The sequence below is a fragment of the Colletotrichum acutatum genome (assembly GCF_030867785.1).
Source record: "Colletotrichum acutatum strain CBS 112980 chromosome Unknown BDZ83scaffold_4, whole genome shotgun sequence".
Taxonomy (NCBI): domain Eukaryota; kingdom Fungi; phylum Ascomycota; class Sordariomycetes; order Glomerellales; family Glomerellaceae; genus Colletotrichum; species Colletotrichum acutatum.
In genome coordinates this window covers 548,905-570,269 of record NW_026848998.1, presented here as the reverse complement: position 1 = coordinate 570,269, position 21,365 = coordinate 548,905, and the positions used below count along the sequence as shown (strand labels likewise).

The 21,365-nt window shown below is 55.0% G+C and overlaps 6 protein-coding genes across 6 annotated transcripts; 3 read left to right on the top strand and 3 right to left on the bottom strand.

The window, feature by feature from the left end:
* Positions 1–1,788: 1,788 nt before the first annotated feature.
* Positions 1,789–4,178, bottom strand: BDZ83DRAFT_565479 (SPRY domain-containing protein; the record flags this gene model as incomplete). The annotated part of the gene is made up of 5 exons (XM_060503761.1): positions 1,789–2,330; positions 2,381–2,627; positions 2,872–3,002; positions 3,061–3,284; positions 3,340–4,178. The coding sequence occupies 5 exons, from the start codon at positions 4,176–4,178 to the stop codon at positions 1,789–1,791; spliced, it is 1,983 nt and encodes a 660-aa protein (XP_060371129.1).
* A 2,565-nt stretch (positions 4,179–6,743) lies between these two features.
* BDZ83DRAFT_646504 (INO80 complex, subunit Ies4) lies at positions 6,744–7,636 on the bottom strand (the record flags this gene model as incomplete). Its single annotated transcript, XM_060509973.1, has 2 exons — positions 6,744–7,149; positions 7,209–7,636. 2 exons carry the CDS (start codon positions 7,634–7,636, stop codon positions 6,744–6,746), a joined length of 834 nt encoding a protein of 277 aa, XP_060371128.1.
* A 3,881-nt stretch (positions 7,637–11,517) lies between these two features.
* Positions 11,518–12,920, top strand: BDZ83DRAFT_599832 (uncharacterized protein). Its single transcript, XM_060507008.1, has 2 exons — positions 11,518–12,516; positions 12,565–12,920. The coding sequence occupies exon 1, from the start codon at positions 11,588–11,590 to the stop codon at positions 12,494–12,496; it is 909 nt and encodes a 302-aa protein (XP_060371127.1). The 5' UTR covers positions 11,518–11,587; the 3' UTR covers positions 12,497–12,516; positions 12,565–12,920.
* A 1,008-nt stretch (positions 12,921–13,928) lies between these two features.
* BDZ83DRAFT_565683 (indoleamine 2,3-dioxygenase) lies at positions 13,929–15,494 on the top strand (the record flags this gene model as incomplete). The annotated part of the gene is made up of 2 exons (XM_060503784.1): positions 13,929–14,374; positions 14,447–15,494. The coding sequence occupies 2 exons, from the start codon at positions 13,929–13,931 to the stop codon at positions 15,492–15,494; spliced, it is 1,494 nt and encodes a 497-aa protein (XP_060371126.1).
* A 252-nt stretch (positions 15,495–15,746) lies between these two features.
* On the bottom strand, positions 15,747–17,690 carry BDZ83DRAFT_715335 (major facilitator superfamily transporter; the record flags this gene model as incomplete). The annotated part of the gene is made up of 3 exons (XM_060511738.1): positions 15,747–16,005; positions 16,104–17,172; positions 17,237–17,690. The coding sequence occupies 3 exons, from the start codon at positions 17,688–17,690 to the stop codon at positions 15,747–15,749; spliced, it is 1,782 nt and encodes a 593-aa protein (XP_060371125.1).
* Positions 17,691–19,619: 1,929 nt separating this feature from the next.
* BDZ83DRAFT_746923 (glutamate-5-semialdehyde dehydrogenase) lies at positions 19,620–21,039 on the top strand (the record flags this gene model as incomplete). Its single annotated transcript, XM_060513343.1, has 2 exons — positions 19,620–19,920; positions 19,991–21,039. 2 exons carry the CDS (start codon positions 19,620–19,622, stop codon positions 21,037–21,039), a joined length of 1,350 nt encoding a protein of 449 aa, XP_060371124.1.
* Between the last annotated feature and the right edge of the window lie 326 nt (positions 21,040–21,365).

The window sequence follows — 21,365 nt, the reverse complement described above, 5'->3', positions numbered from 1 at the left end:
CGCCCGAAGACTGGATATGACAAAAGTTGCTTTTCGACAGAAACATTCCACTTCTCCCCCTTTTTCCCACCACAGCAAGAAAGATCATTAGCCATAACTGAGCTCTTCTTCGTATCAAAGTCCAAAGTTTTTTTTGTTTCCCTTGCGTTTGACAAGGGTTGAGAAGAACCCAAGACTTACCGTCCTTGATTCTTTTTCCTTTTCTTTGTTTGGTCATCCCCTCTCCGACCGTCACGTAGACTGTATTTCTCAACAGGGAAGAGAAACCCCGGATGCCGTATTGATGCAAAATAGCCGTTATTGCATCTTCCAAAATCACTCACTGAATAGAAGACAAATACCGACAGGTACGTACAGCGCAAAAAGTATACGCGGGATCCATTGTCTTTTTTTTTCTTCTTTTTTTCTATGAACACTCTCTACTTTGAGTGAACGCGGAAGAAAGGAGGAGAAGGTAACATGCATCAGGAGATGCGAATATAGAGCAGACATCTTGAATGAATAGTTCCTAGACCGAAAGATAGACCCCTAAACATCTAAAATTCGCCGCCGTATCATAGAAGGGGGGGGGGGGGGGTAAAAAAAGACAGACAAGGTCCTCTCACCTTGGCGACGGTGCAGTGCCATCACCAAAGACGGAAGCTGAGGCTTACCCACCTTACCTTGAAGACACCAAATCCAAGGGGGAAATACACCGACGAATATACACCCGACCCTCCTTCGCCTTGTCCCATATCCCAATTGAAGTCGTGATTCATTCAACCAAGCCCAATCGATCCCCCGTGGTCGAGCGGTATAACGCCCTGGTCCGTTAGTAACAGAACTTGGTATGAAATCACGAGAAGCTCTACAATTCCAGATTTCGTAGGGTGCTGCAGTTCGATTTCCGAACTGGGCACCTGAGCTTTTGCCCCCCTTTTTTTTGTTCTGTGTCTTTTCGGTGCCTTCCTTCCCCAAAGTGGTACCCTGTTACTTTTCAGTCCCTCTATGCAAGAAGGCACGCACACGCCCATTTGATACCCTCGGAAACCAGGCTTTCGATACCTACTCCCTCTCCTTTTGTGAGAATCCCCCATCAACTAAGAAAAACGCACTTGGGGAGACGCTCACATAGATAGGTAGCACCTGAGACAACTAAGCCAATACTCTCCTCACTCGGACAAGATGGTCCAAGATTTCCCGCATCACACAGATCTCGCACGCAAGTAAGCATCACGATACCGACAACATCCAAGACACAACCAGGCCTCTACAGGAAAACACGACAAAGTCATTGAGAATGTATTTATTTGTGCAGCGGCGTCGTTTCCGCCTAAAGGGGGGGGGGGCCGACCGGCGTATGTAGACTCAAACCCTTTCCTCTGCAGCATCAGCCAATGCAAGAATCCATCCCCGCAAAAATAAACCAGGACAAGTATAGTCTCCATTCCCACTCCAAGACGAAGCCTGACGCCAATGTTATGATCGTAAGAAACAAAAAAGAAAGCGGAAGGGGGAGCGGGTCTTCTAATAATTCACACGAGAACAGTGAAGGAGGGATGTGGTGGAGTACCATCTTAGATTTACCCCTGAAAAAAAGTCTAAGCAGCAAGCAGCGTTGAGGCTGGCCCGTGATTATCGCCACCCTCTAAAAAGGCTGGGACTTTGGGATATCTTCGATGACGTCCTGTAAGGAAACAAAGGCGCCTGGTCCGCCATTTTCCCGCAAGTCATCAAGCAGCACACTTGTCTGGGCGTAGACCTTTTCGAGCGCAGCGCGAGAAGACTTGCCCAATGATACTGCTGACGTTAATAACCAATCAGCATGCAACCGGTGTAACAGGAAGACTCACATAATATCGCGGAATTGAGCTCTTCTGCCACCGCAAGTCGGCCTTTCCTGTCCAGGAGGTGTGCGACGTCCTTCTCCTTGAGCGGGTTTGCGTAGGCAAGCAGTGCGTAGATATCCGCCAAGTGCTTCGTTACCTCCCGCCTAGGGTCGTTCTTGAACTCGGCGTGAAGCTCCTGACCGTAGAGCAGAGTTGCTATCTCGAGCTCGTTGATATCGACAGCTGGTTCGTTGGAATCTTCAGTGTCCATCTGATCCCACGCGCCGTTCTCGTTGCCATTAGCATCGAGATCCATCGCGCCTAGATCACCGCCATGGCCATTGCTCTTCTTGGACTCTGCCGCAGCCCTCATCTCAGCCGCCGTGCGGACCATCTCGATGAACTTGCGACAGCGCAACCGGAAGTAGACCTGCTCGTTATCCTTGAGAACTTGAGGGTAAAAGGCGTTGGTGTGCTTCAGCGCCCTATCGATGTCGCCTTCCAGCACAGCTCTCCTAATTCCTATGTTTTGTCAGCATACGGACGACTTCCTCGCCAGGAACTTGACGTACTTTGGCGCTTGTTGGCATGCTCGTCGTCCTTGACATTAATTCCTTCGATGGGAGCATCCGGGTCGAGACTAAGTGCCTTCTTTTCCGCGTTAATTTCCTCTGCGAATGCCCTCGCCGTTTCCACATAACCATCATGCTGCAAGAACTGAAGGACGAGCGCCTGTATCAATTCTGTCTCGTTCATCGCTGGCGCTAAGCTTGCTGTACTTGTTTCCGAGATTTCCCTCTGGATACGTTCTTTTTCTTTCTGTGGTGCCAGAATAGTTAGTGATATTTCCCTCAAGACTAACAAGGATCCCGTATAGTGACACTGGAATGAGATCCTGATGCTATGTATCCACAGTAGACCACGGCTGACAAGTGCCGATGGTGCAGGCTACTGAGTCTTGAAGAGACAAGGGATAATCGGGGGCAGAACAGCATGGTAGGCACAAGACAACCAGAATGTAGAAACATTCGGGAGTAGAGGTGGGGGAAAGGACAAAACTGACCGTCATCATGCCCTCAATATCGAAAACAAAGGGCGTTTGACCAAAGTTGACACGAACGTGCTCTCCTGACTTCTTGAGACCGACTGTTGGATAGAGGCTGCTGCCCTTTCCAATTTCGCGGAAAGCAGTACCTAGAAAAATGAGTCAATCATCGATAAGAGTGAGAGACTGGGTTACGATCAAGAATACCCAACATGTGGCCGTTCTTTGTGAAGAAAGCACAGCCGGTGCGGAAGTTGACACCACAGCCGATCACGTCAGGCGCAGTAAACGGAGGCCCGTAGTTCTTGCCGCCATTTTGCCCAGCGTAACAGTGTCCATCATCACTGTGGTAGCCCCACGAGTCCGGCTCCCAGCCTGGAGGTCTTGAGAGGGCCACAGTCTTGGCAGAGAATCCGATGCCAATCGTCATGCTAACCAAACGTCAGAATACGTGCCAAAAATCTCACAACAGAGATCATAACCTACTCGTCTCTCTTGCCTGACAAAACCTGAACCTCGAAATAGTAAATACCACACTGCGGAGGCATCGGGTTGTCCGCACGTATACTAAACGCCTCATGGTCCCGCTCCGTCTGGCCCCGGGGCCCAATGTAGCGAACCTCAAGCCCGTCTGAAAGAATATCGAGAGCACCGTACTTGTCGTCCCTGTTCCACCTCATAGGTAATGGGGTGAACGCCTCATCGTCCTCGAATGCCGCGGTCTTCTCGATGACGTCGTAATTCACTCCTCGGTGCGAAGCCGGCTTGCTGTGAAGACTGACGCTGCTCGCGCTCGTCGTCAGGTTTCCGCCGGGCTGTGCCTGGGCCGTCTGGGACTCCTTCTGCGCCTGCACCTTTGCAAAGTGCGCCTCCTCTAGCCGCTGTACGTATGTCGATCCAGTCAAATACGATGGCACGAAGAAACCACCGTGTCCGCTTGCGCCCCCTGGCCCTCCATTCTCGCTCGACGGGTTCGCCATGTACATATCAAAGACCCTCGAAAAGGACGGCAGGTTGTTGGCACCCCGCGACAACCGCGTAGACGCGCCATTCAGACTGGCACCGTTCCTGTCCGTGTCCATGTCGCCGCCCCTGCTCGATTCGTGGTAGGTTGAGGCCGGTTCGAAGGTGATGTCGTCGGAGTTGTTGAGAATCTGGGAGATGACCGAAGTTCGGCCGGGGTGGGAGAGGTAGGGCGGGTTATAGTTTGGTGGTGCTCCGGAAGCGACTGAAGCGTAGGAGAAGCGGCGCGGCAGAAGACCAGAGCTGCCCGTAGGTGTGTTGGATTCCGTGTAATGTGCAGAACCATGGAACGGGTTCGTCATGGTGAGGGGTCGAGGTTCGTAGAGGGGTCGACCAGCTCGCGCACCCGTGACGTCTCGTACGCAAAGAGGAGCTTCGCAATGCCCCCGAGAAGCCGCAGTCCGAGCTTCTTAGGATGAGGTATCCGGTGGCAGGCGTGTCTCTGTCTGGTTAACGAGTGATTGGGGTCTCGAATGGGTCTAAAAGGGCGGTCGGTCTGAGTGACGGGACTCTAGTCGGGGGTCCAAGGAGCAATCGGGTTCGGAATGGCGTGCTAAGACGGAGGTTCAGATCGGTCGAGAGGCACTACTATGATGTGGGTGTGGGGATGGTTTGCCGGGTAACGGTGAAGTGCCTTAGTCAAGGTTCATTCCGGTGTAGCAAAGGAAGTGAGAAACAGCCGCGCGAGACGAGTCGTTCGGAGGAGGAGGGGCTAAAATGCGGCGCTGGACAGCTCGATTATCATGATAACGCAGTGATGAGAGGTCGGAAGATGGGGGTTGAGTGAGGTCAGGTCGGGGTGCTATCGCTGTGTGGAGTACGTGGGCGGCACACAGGTGACAGCGTGAGGTGAGGTACCGGCAAGGAGCGGGTTTGCTGGCGAGGTACCTTACGTGAGGTCGGGGAAGAACAGGCCAGGCAAGGTTGTTGTTGTTGGTGGTGGTGGACGGAACGTGTGGAGTGCGCAGGTGCGGTACGATGCGGTGCAGTGACGGAGGTGAGGTCCAGTGCGCGGACGAATGATAGGCGTCCCCCCGGGCTAAGACTGGAGAGGGCCTGGTGTGCTGGTGGGTTTGGTTTGGGTGAGGTGCAGTGCAGTGCTGGGCTGGCTTGGGCTGGGCTGAGCTGCTTAGTTAGGTTGGCTTGGCCATGTTCCGACCGAGCGTGTCCCACCCGTCGACCCAGTGCAAAGACGCCGCTACTACATACCTATGGAAGGCATACCTAGACAATCACGAGAGCAGGTCACTGTAGGAGAGGCTAACCCGCCAGTCGGGGCGCCAAACGGGGTAGCCAGTCGCAGCTTGGAGCAGAGCAGCCGCAGGATCCTCCCTACTGCAGGCGAGACTTGTCAGGGATCATTGGCACGGTGCTATCGGGGACTAGCTTGGCCAGTTACTGTGTAGACCGCAGAGTAAGGTATATCCGTATGAAGTAGAATGTCAAGACCAAGGTTGTGCCCGTGGACTGTCGACAGCAACCTAAGACTGTGTTGCGCTTGTCTTGGACGCGAAACACGCGGCTCTAGAGGGAAGCATCTCCGGATTGCGGTTCGCAGCATGACGGGGCGATTTCTGCAGGAACTGGTCTCATTTACAGTACCTAGGTGAATAGGTAGGCGGAAACGACCTAGTCATCATGTTTGATACATTGATGAACAAAGACGTCCTTGGCTAAGGTCACCGAAGCGGCATTCGTTGCACGCCTTCAAAGAATTGGGAATGGAAGTAGAAACGTCGTCGTCATGCAGTCGAGGAAGCACTGTGCGCCGCTGCCGGGAAACAGCGGCCAACGTGCCAGCCACAGCCTGCCGGGTGCCCAGGTGCCCAGGTGCCCAGGTGCCTCTTCCATCCAGGTTGTCTGGACTCCGTGATGGGTGCTCCAGCTCCCCACCTTACTAAGCCAGATCCTCCCAAGCTCGAGAATCGACGCTTATATAATGTCACGTGGCCGACACCAACCACCAACGTCCCTTTTCCCGGCCTCCATCACAAAGAGGCAAACGAATCTTGATGGGGGAATCATGAAGGGAGGGACCAGTGCTTTTTTTTTCCCCGCGCACTTTCTCCCGATGGTGGGTTCCCACATGTCTCGCTGAATCGCATCAGCAGAGCCCATCCATCCGTGCCTACCTCACCGACAGTCACACCCGACGCAATAGTCGAACAGCATCTTTTATCACCATCACGGTTTTACGATGCACTCGATCCGAAGGAGTGAAAAGCACGAAGCTGACCGCGCGGCATGGCCGAGGATGCACCAATCGCCATGGTCAGTGCATGCATACTCTATCTTTCCGGGTTTCAACCTCCAAGGTGTCTTCATCTTCCCCAACCAAAGCTCCTCAGCCCAGAGCACTTCGCATCCATGCCTCATCTCCGGCCCAAGTGGGACTTTTCCACATCCGAGGGTCTCGGCACTGGACACACCCCCTCCATCACCTACTGATCCAGGCGGCTCCCTTTCACCGAGTCGAGCCACCTTCAATCACCATGCATCGCACACTCAAATTGAGTCGAACGGTTATATACTGGTTGGAATGGCATCAATTCTATGGCCGATAGTCGTTCCATGCATGCGCAAACTTGATAGTATACACTCTGTGCCTGCCCAGGCAAACGCCGTAATCCCCATGGCAGCTACCGCGCTGAACCATGATATTGTGTTTCCGTAACGCCAGCGAGCTAATGCCCTGTAATGACTCCGATTCAAAAACTGCATCGACCTTTCAAGCCTTGGTCGGTTGTTGCAATCATTTTCCCTCCTGATCCTTATAACTCCCAAGCTGTTTGGAACATGTGTCGAGGGCCCTCTTCAACGTCCCGACGACCCAAAACAAAAAAGAAATGGCGCGAGCAAGGACGCAGCTACGAAGCGGCAGAGATGGCCATTGGCGCCGGAGAGCTAGCCGGAACGCTGCCGGTCGCGCTCCGCATCTCGACGTCGGCGCCGCTGTTGACGGCACTATTGGCGTCGCTCTTAATTTGTTCGTTCTCCTTGTTCTCCTTGGTGCTGCTATCGGCTGAGGCGGCGGCAGAGTCCTCGGTGGTGGGCTCGGGCACAAACTTGGGCGGCGCGGTCCATCGAGGAACCTCCCAGACGATGCCTGTGAAGCTCTTGAGGACGAAACCGCCCCTCGCCCATTTGCGGCAGGGCTTGCCGCTTCGGTCGAGAGCTCGTAAGCCGGCGTTGATGGCACCTTGGTTGGCCTTGGGACCCAGCTTGTGTCCAGCAGCGCCACCACGGGCATTCGGGTCGATTGTTCCATCCTCACTACATGATATCATTAGCAAGGAGTCGATGTAGGCAGCGGACAAAATGGGTATACATACAGTCTCGCCTTCTTCTTGGGGCCAGGCTTGCCGCGGATCTTGGGCTGACCATCAGGGCCGAGGCCATTGGCAGCACCAGCACCACGCTTGGTACCCTTCTTCTTGACTCCCTCGGTAGGAGGACCCATGGACGTAGGTGCTGGGGTTCCATCGCCAGCAGGCGTGCCGGGATTTGAGTCCGACGCCGTCTCGCCATTTGTGACGGCAGGAGCTGCCAAGGTGGCCGATGTGGCGGGAGAATCTTGCGCTTCTTGCGTCTCCTTGTTTCCATTCGTCTCCTCAACGTCCATCTTGACGGGCGAGTCTTCCTTTACATAGTCGGGGTCAAGGGTCCGCTTCAATTTATCGGCGTCGACGGTAAGGGTGATAACGAGGCCGCCCTTGCCTCCATTGGACTTGCGTCGACTGACGGATGCGGTAGGTGCCATTTCGAGATGGATATGGGCGGGTTGTGTGATGATGGATTGGGTGGTAAGGGCGAAGTTTGGTTCAGGGTGGAAGGGATGGGTGAAGAGTTGGAAGATTGGCGGCGCGGCGTCAGGAAGCTTAGTAGGTAGTAATGGCTTTGTCGGAGATAGCTGCTTTGATGAATGGGGTGGCGGACGGGCCGGGGATCCAATGGGCCACGAGTTGTAATCTGGTGGGTAAAGGACTGGGCAAGGTTTTGGGCGGTGGTGTGTGTTGGGTTGGTTTTGGTGGTGAGCTGGTGCGGTGCGGTGCGGGTTCTGGTTCTGGTTCTTCTGGGTGCGGTGCGGTGCGTTCTGTCCTGTCTCTCTCGTGGGTGGCAGATAATTTCGCGTTGGCGACTCGCACAGTCGACGGCGATGATGCGAGGCAAGGCGGTGATGGGCGATGGGGGTTTGGCGATGGATGGAACGGGAGGGTGGAAGGGTTGATGAGAAGGGGGACAGAGAGAATTTTTATTTTATGGGGGAATCCATCTGGTAAGTTTGGCGTCTCATTTTCGAGAGAGCGCCAGAGCAGGCGGCGTGACAATAAACGGTTCTCATGCTGCCTGGGTTGGGTGCGCGGTGGTGCTGGGTGCGTGGTGCGTGGTGCTGGGCTCCCGTTTCTCTCTCTCTCACCCACGCTCAAGAATTGACCTCCAGCTTTCGCTTCCTCTCGCGCACCTGCCACCAGCGCCGCAGTTGTGGGTAAGCGAAAGGAAGACCCGACCAGTAATCTGGGGGGGCCGTGACCGGAAAGGGATGCACGGGTGGATTTTTCTCCCCCTTCCAGAGGTACAAAGGTACATCCAATCCAATCCATCCACCCATCCAAGATCTCACTCTACCTTACCTTGGATGAGGTCCCTCAGAATCCAAGGGAAGCCATAAGGCAAAGTTTCGTTCGTCCTTGCCATCCAAGGATCTTGGGCCATTCATGGACCATCCGCACAGTACCTACTTACCTTACAATCTTGCGTGCAGCTGTACGGGACTCTGGGCAACCTACCGTACCTTATTGTACCTCAAGGAGTACGGAATACTTAAGCACGAACTTGAAGTGAACACTCAAGGGTAACAAGGCGAGATACGTACCCCGGCACCCTCCGTCCGTCGGCCGGGGGCCATCCACGCACCGCGCTCCCTCACGTCAATCAATCCCGACACCAGGGCCACCAAAAACGTGGACTTTCCGTGCTTGCTTTGGCTTACCTACGTAGTACTGGTAGATTGACGATGCGTGTGGAAGGCATGCCGGGCTGGCTGTCTGTCTTGCTGCATCTTGGCACCAGTTTCTTTGATTGTTCCCTTCCAAGTGCCCCTTTCCCCATTTCGCCATCTGACCTCCCATCACCTCAGGCTTCAGCAGGACATTCGGGATGAGAATGGAAGCTCACCTCAGTAATATCCACTCCAGATACACACAAGCACACGCACACACCCACCACACCTTTCTTTCCCCCTCTTCCCCCTTATTGCCTTCATCTCGTCTCGTCACGACCGTCCGTCAATGATTCCCGTCCTTTCCCCGGCCCAGTCCTTGACTTTCCCTCACATTCTGCGCATCTCCGTGCCTCAGGCGGACGTCCATCATCTATCCCCATCCTCCCATCCATTCATCCCGACTCACTCAATTGTCAGGGCAAAGGCGAAACACTTCCATTACTTTCACACCTCGCGACAAGGTCCAGCAGTCTATTACCCATTTGTGCAACGCTTGACTCGAAGATTGACGATAGAACGCTACCTCCTGCATCTCCACACAATACCTCCCAGTACCTAATGTGCTAATACACCACCCGATGATCCATGACCCTTTCAGACTTTATGTACTATCGCAGATTATTTCCCTCAGCCTTCAGCTCCATGACACAATCAGCCCGCCTTGGTCGCTGGACATTCGGGACATTATCTCACCCTCCGACCTTTTCCATGCGTTGCGGTTGTTTCCAGACCAACTGAGCAGGCTGCCAAAGGCTGCGATTGCGAATTTGTGCGAAAACGCCATGCCACAAAAAAAAAATCACTACGGGATCCACGGGTTGTCCGTACTGGCGGCGGCACGAATGGGTCGGCGAGCGAGGATCAAGGCGACAGAGATTCAAGTCTCAAACTAACAAATCCTCATCAGACCCGATGGGCCCAGGTCTGCGCTTGGCTGGCGCACTACGATACTTGTCCAGGTCGGCCCAGAACTCTGAATTGGTGATGGCGACCTGCAGGCTTCCGGCCGAGCCTGGAATCCCCTTGGATCCCTCGTTGGAGCTCGAACCTTAGTCACCCTGGGATCTCTCTCGTCATCATTTCGCCTTCGAGAAGCAATCCGTGTCCGTTGCATCAGAAGACCATGGACGCTGATGGACAGTTGTCAGCATACGAGGTGACGAGCTGCGTAATTTACTTTATCAACATGAGTAGTCATGATAGGATGGGCTTGATGCCATTGCATGCACTGTGAGGAAAGGTCCAGCAGAACGACTGTCAGGCCGATCCGAGATGGACACCTTGCGACCGCCGATTGCATCTGCACCACAACCAAATTGGATCCTCAACAGGCTTTGGTAAGAAGGGCTGATTGCTGGAGGCACCCTCACAGCCTGCCTTCCTCATTGCGACACCAGACAGGTCTTGAAAGAAGTCATATCACGTCCCACGATGCACTTGCACGGTCTATTTAGTTTGAGGTTCTTCTGGCATCATGATTTTTTCAGCGACATGGCTGAAAAGGTGCGTATTACTACATCGGCTTCTCGACCAACTGCGCCCGAGAGAACCTCGTGAGTCGCGAGACTAGACCTCGGGAAGCCCTAATAATTGAAAAAAGGGGGTCAACGAGAACTTCCGCGTCTGCCGTGGCCTCACTTCCCTGTCAAACGGGTTGGAAAAATGCTTCCAACCCCAACTTCATTCCCACATGGTGAGAGCCAATCGTGCTTCGAGCTCCCAAACAACCCATCCCGAGACCAGCAGATGTGGAAGGCCAGGTGCTGCAAGCCTGAATGGAAATGAGGTCAGAGCTCAGCTCCGATCAACCTGTATCCGTACAAAAACGTGCAACGCCACACGATTGAAGGAAGAAAGGCTCCCCCGTTTCATAGCACGCCGAACCTGGTCATCGCCAGTCCAATGATGCTTCTCCAACCAAGGAACATTCAACCGGCGTGTTTTTATCCTTCAGCGCCCCCCCCCCCCTCTCCGGCAAGCTGCTTGTGGAAAGCATCCAGTGCCATCAGATACCTGAGAAACGCAAGAAAGCCAACCCGTACAATTACGTAGATTGCGTCGTTTCATAAGATCCGTGCAGCCGCTGTCGACATTCATAACGGCATTCCCCAAAGCCAAGATTTATCCGGTCTTTGACTGTCTTCTCAGGATGATTGAGCTGCTCCAGGTACCGAGTGTCGCCCGACAGATCATCACCACCGATAGGAAGCGGAACCTGCATCGTTACCATTCCACAGCCAAGCTTGTGCGTGCATCCTCGAATTCAACACCGCGCGTGCAGCGCTCCACTGCCAGGAGAACATCTTCCGCCGGCGGCACATTCGTCACCGCGGCCAGTCTAGCCATGCGATTGTCTCCTCGTTCCGATCATCCATCGCCGCCGCAAGCCATAAAAAGACCAAAGAAGGGGATAGTGACCCAAACTATGGATTGTCCGACTTGCAGATTGCCTACTTCGGTATTGGAGGTCAATTCTTGGAAAGACACAAGCGTTGTTTCCCCTTACTCACGGCCACCGTTGATCCGTCAATGACCGAGGGATGATTTACCTTTGGAATGCATCTGCATCAGCGACCGTCGAATGACCTCTGGAATGCGTTGCTATGTTTACATTGTGTGCAACGCCACCTTGCTATATCATGAGCTTGAGAAGTCTCGAGACCTTGTTTGGGAGAGAAACCATCTCTTACTCACCTTAAACATTCCAAGATGCATCTTATCAGCAAAATTCTTTACGTCTGCGTCGCTTTACACGTCGCCTTCCAGGGCGCGTCCGGCGCGATTCTCCGGGGACGAACCAGCGATGCCGATTCTAACCAGCTTTCAGCAAGTGATTTCCAAACTCTGAGCCAGGCCGCGGAGGATCTGAACAGTCAGCTGGATAACTTCCTGCGAAACTGGAGCGGTGGCCACCGTAAACCCGAAACCGAGGAAACTACAACCATCGTCAAGCGGCAGAACAGTGGCGTCTCGATATCTGCGCAAGACCTTCAAGATCTCCTGAAGCTCATCCAGTCCATCGAGCGGCAGTTGGCAGCGATCATCTCTGGCAGCACCACGGCAAGCGGGACGGTGGCACCGGCTCCGTCAAACACTGTCAACAACCCTGGGCCACTTGCTTCGTCGCCAGCCCAGTCCGTTGTCCAACCCACGGCGACTGACAATAGTCCGGCCAACCCAGGTGTAAGTTCTCCTACCCCCAACCCCGTTCTAACAAACACACGAAATGGCGGGCCGCTCACCACGGCATACGGGACGTCCGTCTCGACCGGGACGAGATGCATAACGACCATCACTCAGACCTTTACCGAGTATGTCAATGAGGACGGAACGACAGCCGTGCCTGGGGCTCGCCGATCAGTCGTCGACGACGTCGAGGTTGACGCCGAAGAGGACGATGAGCCTTGGGTCACTGCCACCGTGCCTCGGGACATTGAAGAAGACGATGAGTGGGAGCCTTGGGTCCAATTCGACGGGACAACCACCGAGGAAGACGAGTCCGATGTGGGCTTCACGACGCGCGATTCCTGGACGGAGCTTGGTGTTAAGCGTCGTGATCCGCTAGACGAGACCAGTAGCCCTGGGCTCCTCTTTGTTCGCGACGAAGAGGGCATTTGACGGCGTCGGATGGCGTCGAAAGGTATGCGGTCACTCACATGCGAAGATCGCCTTGGCTCACAGTTCGCAGTACATGACGATTGAGAGACCGTCCACGGATGACGATGAGAATGGGCAACGACACATTATGATGGACGAATTTTGGATAATGATTTCCACGACTTATTTACGACATTCATTTGGCATGAGAAGCATAGTAGCATGAAAGCATGACCAGCATTTGGACGGAGAAGAATGCGAGGAGAGATAGATATGTACGCTGTTTTTCGGCATCTCAACTACCAGAACGGCAACAGCTGGGAAATTCTTGGACCGGGTTTTGTGTATCGCACCTTCAACAGGCGGCGGGCACACTGGATGAAATTATTATGAAACGACTAGATGGGCACACTCCTTTCAATGCAACAGTGCGACTTTAAATCCTCTTATCTTAACAATTATCAGTATTGTTTGTGTGTGAAACCTGTTAGTGTCTCAGTCCAGTTCAGCCGAAGGGGAACAAACAGTCCGGGTCCGTGTGCCAAGAGGCCGGAACGGTTCCGGCCACGCCGGCAATAATCGGTCAATAAGTGGGGCTAGAGAAAGTCAATACTCAACCACCGCTCCAGTCCCCAGCGCGCCTGCACCGGACCTGCGAGAACCACAAAACTTCGGCATCTTCAACAACAAACAATGTCAACGCCGATAAAAAAAACCTTGACCTCACGAAAAAGGAAAGGAATGCATGTAAGGTCATCAGGGTGTGGGCATGTTCCAAAGTGCGCGAACCAGTGAGGTGCAGAGGCATTGTGCTTATCATGGAGTGCAAGGGCTTGGCTGGCATGAAGGAGACGAGATGGTGGGAGCGAATCTCGGGTCTGGGCTATCTTGATGACCCCGTGTGACCAGAGATTAGGATGATATGACAAACAGAAATAAGGGAACGGACTGGACGGGACGGACGAGACGGACGGGGGGTGGAGGGAAAAAGGGATTCGTGTCATGGCCGGAGGTGCAACCCCCTCACTTGAGGCCGGAATCGATTCCGGCCACGAACTATATACACGGCGCCGAGTGGCGGCAGGTCAACGAAACAAACTTGCACTCCAACTCATTCAGCACTCTTGCATTGAGAAGCAACTGAGAAAGCTCGATTGGAAATTATTTGGCATTTTTTTGCGAATTTTCCGCATACTTTTACATACCCATCTCACTTACACGCATTTTGGTGAAGCTCATCTTGAGTCTGACTTACACCAACCCAAATCTCAATCATTTTCCCTTTTGCCCAGACATCCATCCCACACTCGCACACACATAACCACACCATCATCACTTCATAACCCACATCCCCCCTTTACACACATCTCCCCCAACCCATCCCAATTCCAACCCACACACACTTACACACCCCTATCCATCCCCAGGTTTTCAATCAACCTTATCCACCACAATGGGCTCAATCGACTCCACCCCCTTCCCCGTCCTCGACGACCCCCGCGCCTCCGACACCTCCCTCCCGGCCTTCATGGTCTCCACCACCCGCGGCTTCCTCCCGCGCGCCGACCCCGTCGCCGTCCTGCCCGCCGAGTTTGCGCCCCTCGAGGACATTCTCGCGCGCATGCCCGTCAAGAAGCTCGACGGCACGCCCGGTCTCCTGGCGTCTTCCAAGCTCGGCGAGACCGTCGATGCGGAGTTCCCGGACCTGACGGACGCCATTGACCAGTACAAGGACAACCTGCCACTCATGAACGCGCTGTACCGCGACTACTCGTTCCTCGCTTCCGCGTACCTGCTCGAGCCGTGCCATGAGCGGTTTGTCCGCGGTGAAGGGTACGGGCTTGCGAGGGATGTGTTGCCGAGGAACATTTCGATGCCCATTGCTCGTTGCGCTGAGCTGTAAGTCTTCTGTCTCTATCTCTTCCTCTTCATGTGATGCTTGGCAATCCAGATCTAACATCTGTCATAAAGCACCGGCTTCAAGCCATGGATGGAATACGCAGGCTCCTACGCCCTCTACAACTACCGCCTCGAGGACCCCTCCAAAGGCATGGAGTACTCCAACATCCGCCTCATCCGCGCCTTCGAGCATGGCTTGGACCCGACCTCCTCCGAGGCAGGCTTCGTCCTCGTCCACATCGACATGGTCAAGAACACGGGGCCCCTCGTCAAGGGCACAATGGCCGCCCTCCGCTCCTCCGTGCCCACCACCTCTCCCGTCCCCTCTCTGGACCGTGCCGCCCTCAACCAGGGCCTGTCCGAGGTTCTCGCCGCCCTCCGCAAGATCAACAACACAATGGAGACCATGTGGGACAAGTCCCGCCCGCAGAGCTACACCAGCTTCCGCACCTTCATCTTCGGCATCACCAGCCAATCCATGTTCCCCAACGGCGTCGTCTACGAGGGCGTAAACGACGGCAAGCCAATGTCCTTCCGCGGCGAGTCGGGCGCCAACGACTCCATCGTGCCCCTCATGGACAACTTGCTCCAGGTGCCCATGCCCGACACCCCGCTCACCGAGATCCTGAAAGATTTCAGGTCCTACCGCCCCAGCAACCACCGCCAGTTCCTCATGCACGTCAAAGACCGCTCCCTCGAAGTCGGCCTCAAGGACGCCGCGCTCTCCACCAAGCTCTCCGCCGACGGGTTGAATGCAGAGGAGAAGGAGGCCGTCAAGGAGTCCCGCCGCCTGTGGCTGCATATCCTGCACCAGGTGCGCGACTTCCGCTGGCGGCACTGGTGCTTCGCGCGCGAGTACATTCTCAAGCGCACGTCGCACCCGACGGCCACGGGCGGGAGTCCCATTGTCACGTGGTTGCCGAACCAGCTCGAGGCGATTTTGGTGGAGATGGAGGATTTGTACGGGGCTGTTGGCGGCGCCAAGGGTGAGTGGGATTTGGGCGAGGAGATGAGGGATGTGATGGACCTTGTTGCGAGGCAGAAGACGACGCTGAGGAAGGAGGTTGCCAAGTATTGTGCTGAGAGGGGGGTCAACACCGTTCTGCAGGCGACTTCTTGATGGGTGGTAGTGGTGTTGAGGTGATTGGTGCGAGAGGGGGAAGGGAATGATATACAAAGGGAGTGATGATAAGCTGCGGGCGCAAGGGCGTCGTAGAGAGATGCGTGTGATATTGGCTCGTCTCTCCGGAAGCATACACAATTTCAGGTAACAAAATTCTATTATTTAAAACTTCTATAACTGCCTGCCCGCTATCGTCATTCTATGAATGCGACTTCGAGGGACGCAAGACAAGCAAATCGTAAAATCTCGTCATTTGTTCAACGCCGCGTCCATGCTCTTCCTCCACTCGGGGGCCTTCTTCCTGAGGGTCCAGACGCAGATATAGCCCGACACCCACGCAAAGATGCCTAGTATCGTAAAGAGCCACCCGTTGCCGATGGCGTTGATAACGGGCTGCGCCGCAATCGCACCAATGCAACTGAAAATGTTTCTGACAAAGTTGTTGACCGCCACGCCTCCCGAGCTCCGTTTGGGCATGAACTCGGTTAGCATGGTCGTGGCGGCGCCACTGGAGCAATTGTTAGCCGGAGCCGGACGAGATAAGATGTAGAGTAAAGAACTGGATATCATTGGTGAAGAAGGGAAGAAGGGGAAAAAAGCACTTACAAGACGAGCATCGAGCTGGCGCCAAACGTGAAGAGACCGATACACGGCACGAACCAAAACAGGCCCTTTTCCACCACCCAGCCGTAGTAAATGAGTGAAGCCGGGTACACCGTCGCCGCGATCCAAATATTCTCGCGCATCCTGTCCTCCGGCAGCAGGATCAGTTTCCCGTCGGCGTCGTACCGGCCCGCCTTACGAGCCTCCCTCGCCATGATGACGTCGAGCCAGCGCCCTCCGAGGAGGGAGGCGAGGAAGTAGCCCAGGCCGGCGGGGAAGTAAAAGAGGCCGATAATGAGCTCGCTGAAGCCGTAGGGGGCTTGGGACAAGGTGGCCTGGACGGAGATGTTGACGACAAAGAGGGCGCCGAACGTGACGGCGGCGAACCAGACTGTTATGGCGACGGGGGGGAAGCGGAGGTACAGCAGGACGGAGAGGGGATCGATGAAGGATTTTTTGAAGAAAGCGGCTGCTTTTTTGGAGTGAACTTTTACGGATTCGGTTGTTTTCGTGCGAGCGAGGGCGTTCTTTTCGGTGCCTTCTGATGCGAGTTGAGACTGTGGTGCCACGACGGCGGCAGCAGGTCTGGGACGCGCGAGGGTCTCGGGCAGACAGAAGAGAATCATGACGAGGACGAGCCCGCCGTAGATGGCGAGCGTCCACATGGTCGACTGCCACCCGAACCGCTGCGCCAGCGCGCCGCCGATGATGGGCGCGAGCAAGGGACCCGTGAGGGGCCCGAGGTAGAAGATGCTCATGGCCCGGCCACGCTCGCGCGGCTCCCAGATGTCGGCGATGGTTCCCGCGCCGACGGCCTGGACGCTGGCGCTGGCGCCGCCGGCGAGGAGGCGCATGACGATGAGCATCTCGATGTTCACGCTGACGGCAGAGAGGATGGAGAAGAGGACGAAGAGGGTGAAGGAAAGGAGGTAGATTGTGCGGCGACCGAGGGTCTCGGAGAAGGAGGACCACCAGAGGGGGAAGATTGCCATGGCGAGCATGTAGAATGCTACCGAGAGGTTGGTGATTGTGGGGGTGACGCCGAATTCTTTGGACATCTCGGTGAGGGCGGCTTCGTTTTGTTAGTATATGGTACCTGAATTGCAAGGTAAGATACCATATAGGGTAGTACTCACGATAAAAGATGGATGAGCCCATGGGTGATACGGCCGCGGCGAGAGCGATGATCAAGGTGATTGTCCATTTCGTCTTGTTGGTATAATTATACGGATTATCCACTTCCGGGATGGTGGTCAGCTGTGCGAGAAACCCGCGCCGTTTAGATCGGGCTACGATGGACAGGGCGTGGGAGCGGGTGGAGGAGGCCCGGGACCGCGTTCTTGCCGGGGCGTCGCCGGCTGATGGGTCCCCCTCCTCTCCCTCCACCTCCCCGTCCCCCTCCGAGTCGGCATCGGCCTCGGCCTCGGCAGACTTGCGGGACCGGTCTCCGTTCCTCCGGCCAATTTCTGTAATCTCATCTTCGCTGTCGCTCGATTGGCTGCTGCTGCTCCGTTCCTCCCCGCGACTGTGGTTTTTGGTTTCTTCTGGCGGAAAAGAATCCTTTTCCGGATCATGTAATGTGGTGGTCATCTTTCCTCCCTTCTTGATGAGCCTTTTTCGCCGAGTCGGTGCCGATGTGGATACGACAGTTGAAGGGCGCGAGAACTCAATGCCGGACGGAAAAGGTCACACAGCGATTCAACAAACCACCTTGGTATGACAGAGAAAGGGAGAGGAAAGTAAAGTCTTGTCACTTGATCTTCAAGACTCCACAAAGCCAAGCAAGTAAAACATTAGAAAGAAAGATGGCAGAGGATTAACCGTCACAAGAGAAAAAAAAATGACGACAAGGAAAATTGCCGGGGACCTGGGCCGTATTATGAATCGGGTGCTGTCCGGCTTTCCCACCCCACCCCACACCCATCCAGGGCTGGTCGTGTGTCCATGATGGCGGCTAGCCGTCTTCAACCCAGAAACGTGCTTGTCGGCTACCGCTACCGCTACCGCTCCGCAGTGGAGTGGATCGACACCGCGCTCGGCTCTGCGTAGCCGATGTTTCGAGCACGAGAGGGGAGTAAGTTGCCTCGGCGGTGTTTGTCCTGTATGGTGGATTGGCAGTAGCTATGGCGAGCTTTGGTAAAGTATTATGATGCTCTCCCCTCGATTAGCGGAGTGATCGAATAGAGCACTTGCGACTACGAGAAATTGAGAAGGTACCCTGATTCCCATCTAAAAGGTGGGAAGATCGGCACTGGCCGTTTAGTATTGCCGTCTTTGGTCCTGTTTCCGGCTTGTTACCGCTTAGTCAAAGGCGTGAAAGGCGTGGTCCATCGGCAATGGGGATGAAAATGATTGAGCTAATGGGGGCATGCCCCGAATCTTTTCGGCTTACTTCTTATCGAGGGTCTATTTCTTATCAGGCGGAACGGGTAGCTCCCGCCGCGGAATGGGTCCCTGATGTCTCTGAGAGGGTCGGAGGAGACTGTCCAGGCCTGGTCTTCGCGGAGTGCATACCATGTACCTATGTTGCGGTCACCTGCATGCCTTGGCAGTATACCGTCGTGGGTGAAGGAAAACCTGAAAGTAGAAGGTTCTTTACACACAGAGAGGTGAGATGAAGGGCGGATGAACCACGCAGTGAACCAAGTTGATGAGTACGGGGCAAGCCGCAAACCTGAAAGATTTGACAATCGCTGACGTTGCCTCAATGTACCTCGGCTTGGAGGGGGGACTGTCGCGGAATGTCCGACAGTGTAGGAGATGGTTGCCGGCCATCCATGACTCGAGCTTGTTGGTAGTTGCCAGTACGGAGTAAGGTGGCATTGTATTCGACTGTTTATAGAAACCGAGCCTGAACTTCAAACATTTCGAGTGAAGTGATTCAATGTTGCATCGAGGCCAAGAGAGAACAAAAATCCAAGAATGTTCGGGGCACGGATCGTGACAGTGACATTTCCCAGGGCAACCAACAGAGCGGGTCAGGAACAAGACTTTTTGATCCCTGTTCCGATGGCTGGGCCAGTACTACGACCGAGAATTGAGCTGCCGAAAAGAGATGAATGGTCAACACCGTATTGAACGAAGAGGTTTATACCAAGTAAGTAGTTGAAAAAGACTTTGAATTTCTGCCTCTGGGACAATAAGGTTGCTGAATTTAAGTTTGTCCATGTGCTATTGGAGTCTGGTAGAGTTGCTTCAACTCAATTAAACAACCTTTACTATTAACCTCTGTGCCCAGTCCAGTCTCACTCACCACTTTTGTTCCCCCTCCGAGTGCGGGGCTCTCCAAATTTTCATGGCCAAACATGCTGCCCGCCGAGTGGCGCACCGCACCATTAACCACCTCAGTCTGATTACAGGCCCAGCTGTGTCGAGTCGCGAATTGACTCATACCGAACTCACCTTAGCTTGTAAGTGTACAGACGTAAATAAGTCTTGCACTTTGTACTTTCAGTCCGGTTGAAGGCGTCAAACTACTACACACCCAACATCATTGGACAGGAAACCCATCCGCTCACCATGTCCCTCACCAACGCCTCCCCTGTCGACGCCGCAAAGGGTGCGAAATCGGCCTCTCACATCCTCGCGACCCTCCCTGCCGAAGCCCGCAACGATGCCCTCACGGCCATCCACGCCTCTCTCGCCGAGGCAAAGGACGACATTCTGGCCGCCAATGCGCGCGACCTGGAGCTCGCCCGCAAAGCCGCCGCCGATGGCCAATTGAGTCAGAGTCTCGTGTCCCGCCTGGACCTGGGCAAGAAGGGCAAGTTTGAGGATATGCTCAAGGGTATTTTGGACGTAAGAGGTCTCGAGGACCCAGGTATGTGCACACTCACTCTATCTCAACTCACCAGCACAACAGTGATTCAGTATTCTGACTTTGAATGCAGTCGGAAAAGTCACACTCAGAACCAAGCTGGACGACGGCCTCGTCCTGGAGAGAGTCACCTGCCCCATCGGCGTGCTCCTCATCATCTTCGAGGCCCGCCCCGAGGTCATCGCCAACATCGCCTCCCTGGCCATCAAGTCAGGCAACGCCGCGATCCTCAAGGGCGGCAAGGAATCCACAGAGTCCTTTGTCGCAATCTCAAAAGTCATCTCCGCCGCCCTCGACAAGTCCCAGGTGCCCAACCCGGCCGTCCAGCTCGTCACCACCCGCGACGTCATCCCCCAGCTCCTCGCCCTCGACGACTCCATCGACCTCGTCGTCCCCCGCGGCTCCAACGAGCTCGTGCGCTACATCAAGGAGTCGACAAAGATTCCTGTCCTCGGCCACGCAGACGGCCTCTGCTCTATTTACCTGACCGACTCCGCCGACGCCGATATGGCGGCCAAGGTCCTCGTCGACTCCAAGACGAGCTACCCGGCCGCCTGCAACAGCGTCGAGACCCTGCTCGTCCAGGAATCCGCCCTCGACTCTGTCTTCCCCGCCGCCGCGGAGGAGCTGATCGCGGCCGGCGTCACGCTGCACTGCGACGCCAAGTCCAAGGCCGCTCTCCAGTCCAAGATCTCTGGTGACGCTGCCTCGAGGGTCGTCGATGCCAAGGACGTAGACTACGACACCGAGTTTCTCTCCCTCGACCTCGCCGTCAAGGTCGTCTCGTCGCTCGAGGAGGCGGTGCAGCACATCCACGCCCACGGGTCCAAGCACACCGAGTGCATCCTCACCTCGTCCGCCGACGACGCCGAGCGCTTCATGGCCGCCGTCGACGCCGCTGGCGTGTACTGGAACGCGTCGACGCGCATGGCGGACGGCATGCGGTACGGCTTCGGCACCGAAGTCGGCATCAGCACCAACAAGATCCACTCGCGCGGACCCGTCGGGTTGGAAGGGCTCATGATTTACAAGTACAAGATTCGCGGCCAGGGTCAGGTTTCGTTGGCATATGGTGAGGGAGAGGGCCAGAAGCCGTTCAAGCACGAGAAGATGGCTTTCTGAAGGGAAAGGGGAGACCGGGTGTAGACAAAAGGAAAGAAACTAAAAAGCATGGGATCAACGGCGTTAGGTAGTCATTGTGGGGATAACGAAGGAAATGAATGAAGAAAAAAAAAGCCAATGATCTCTCTGCGTTGGTTCTCTTGAATGTTGTTTCCTCTGCTCTTTCCCAGTCCGAAATGTCACTCGCAGTCCGCTGCTGGAACCGGCCCCACATTAGACGGACGCCCGATGTGGCCGGTCCAGTGTTGCTCCATCGGCCGGGCGCTATTTCACTTTGTGTTCCGCTCAGGTCTGTCACAAGCCAAACTTTTGTTTGATGTTTGATT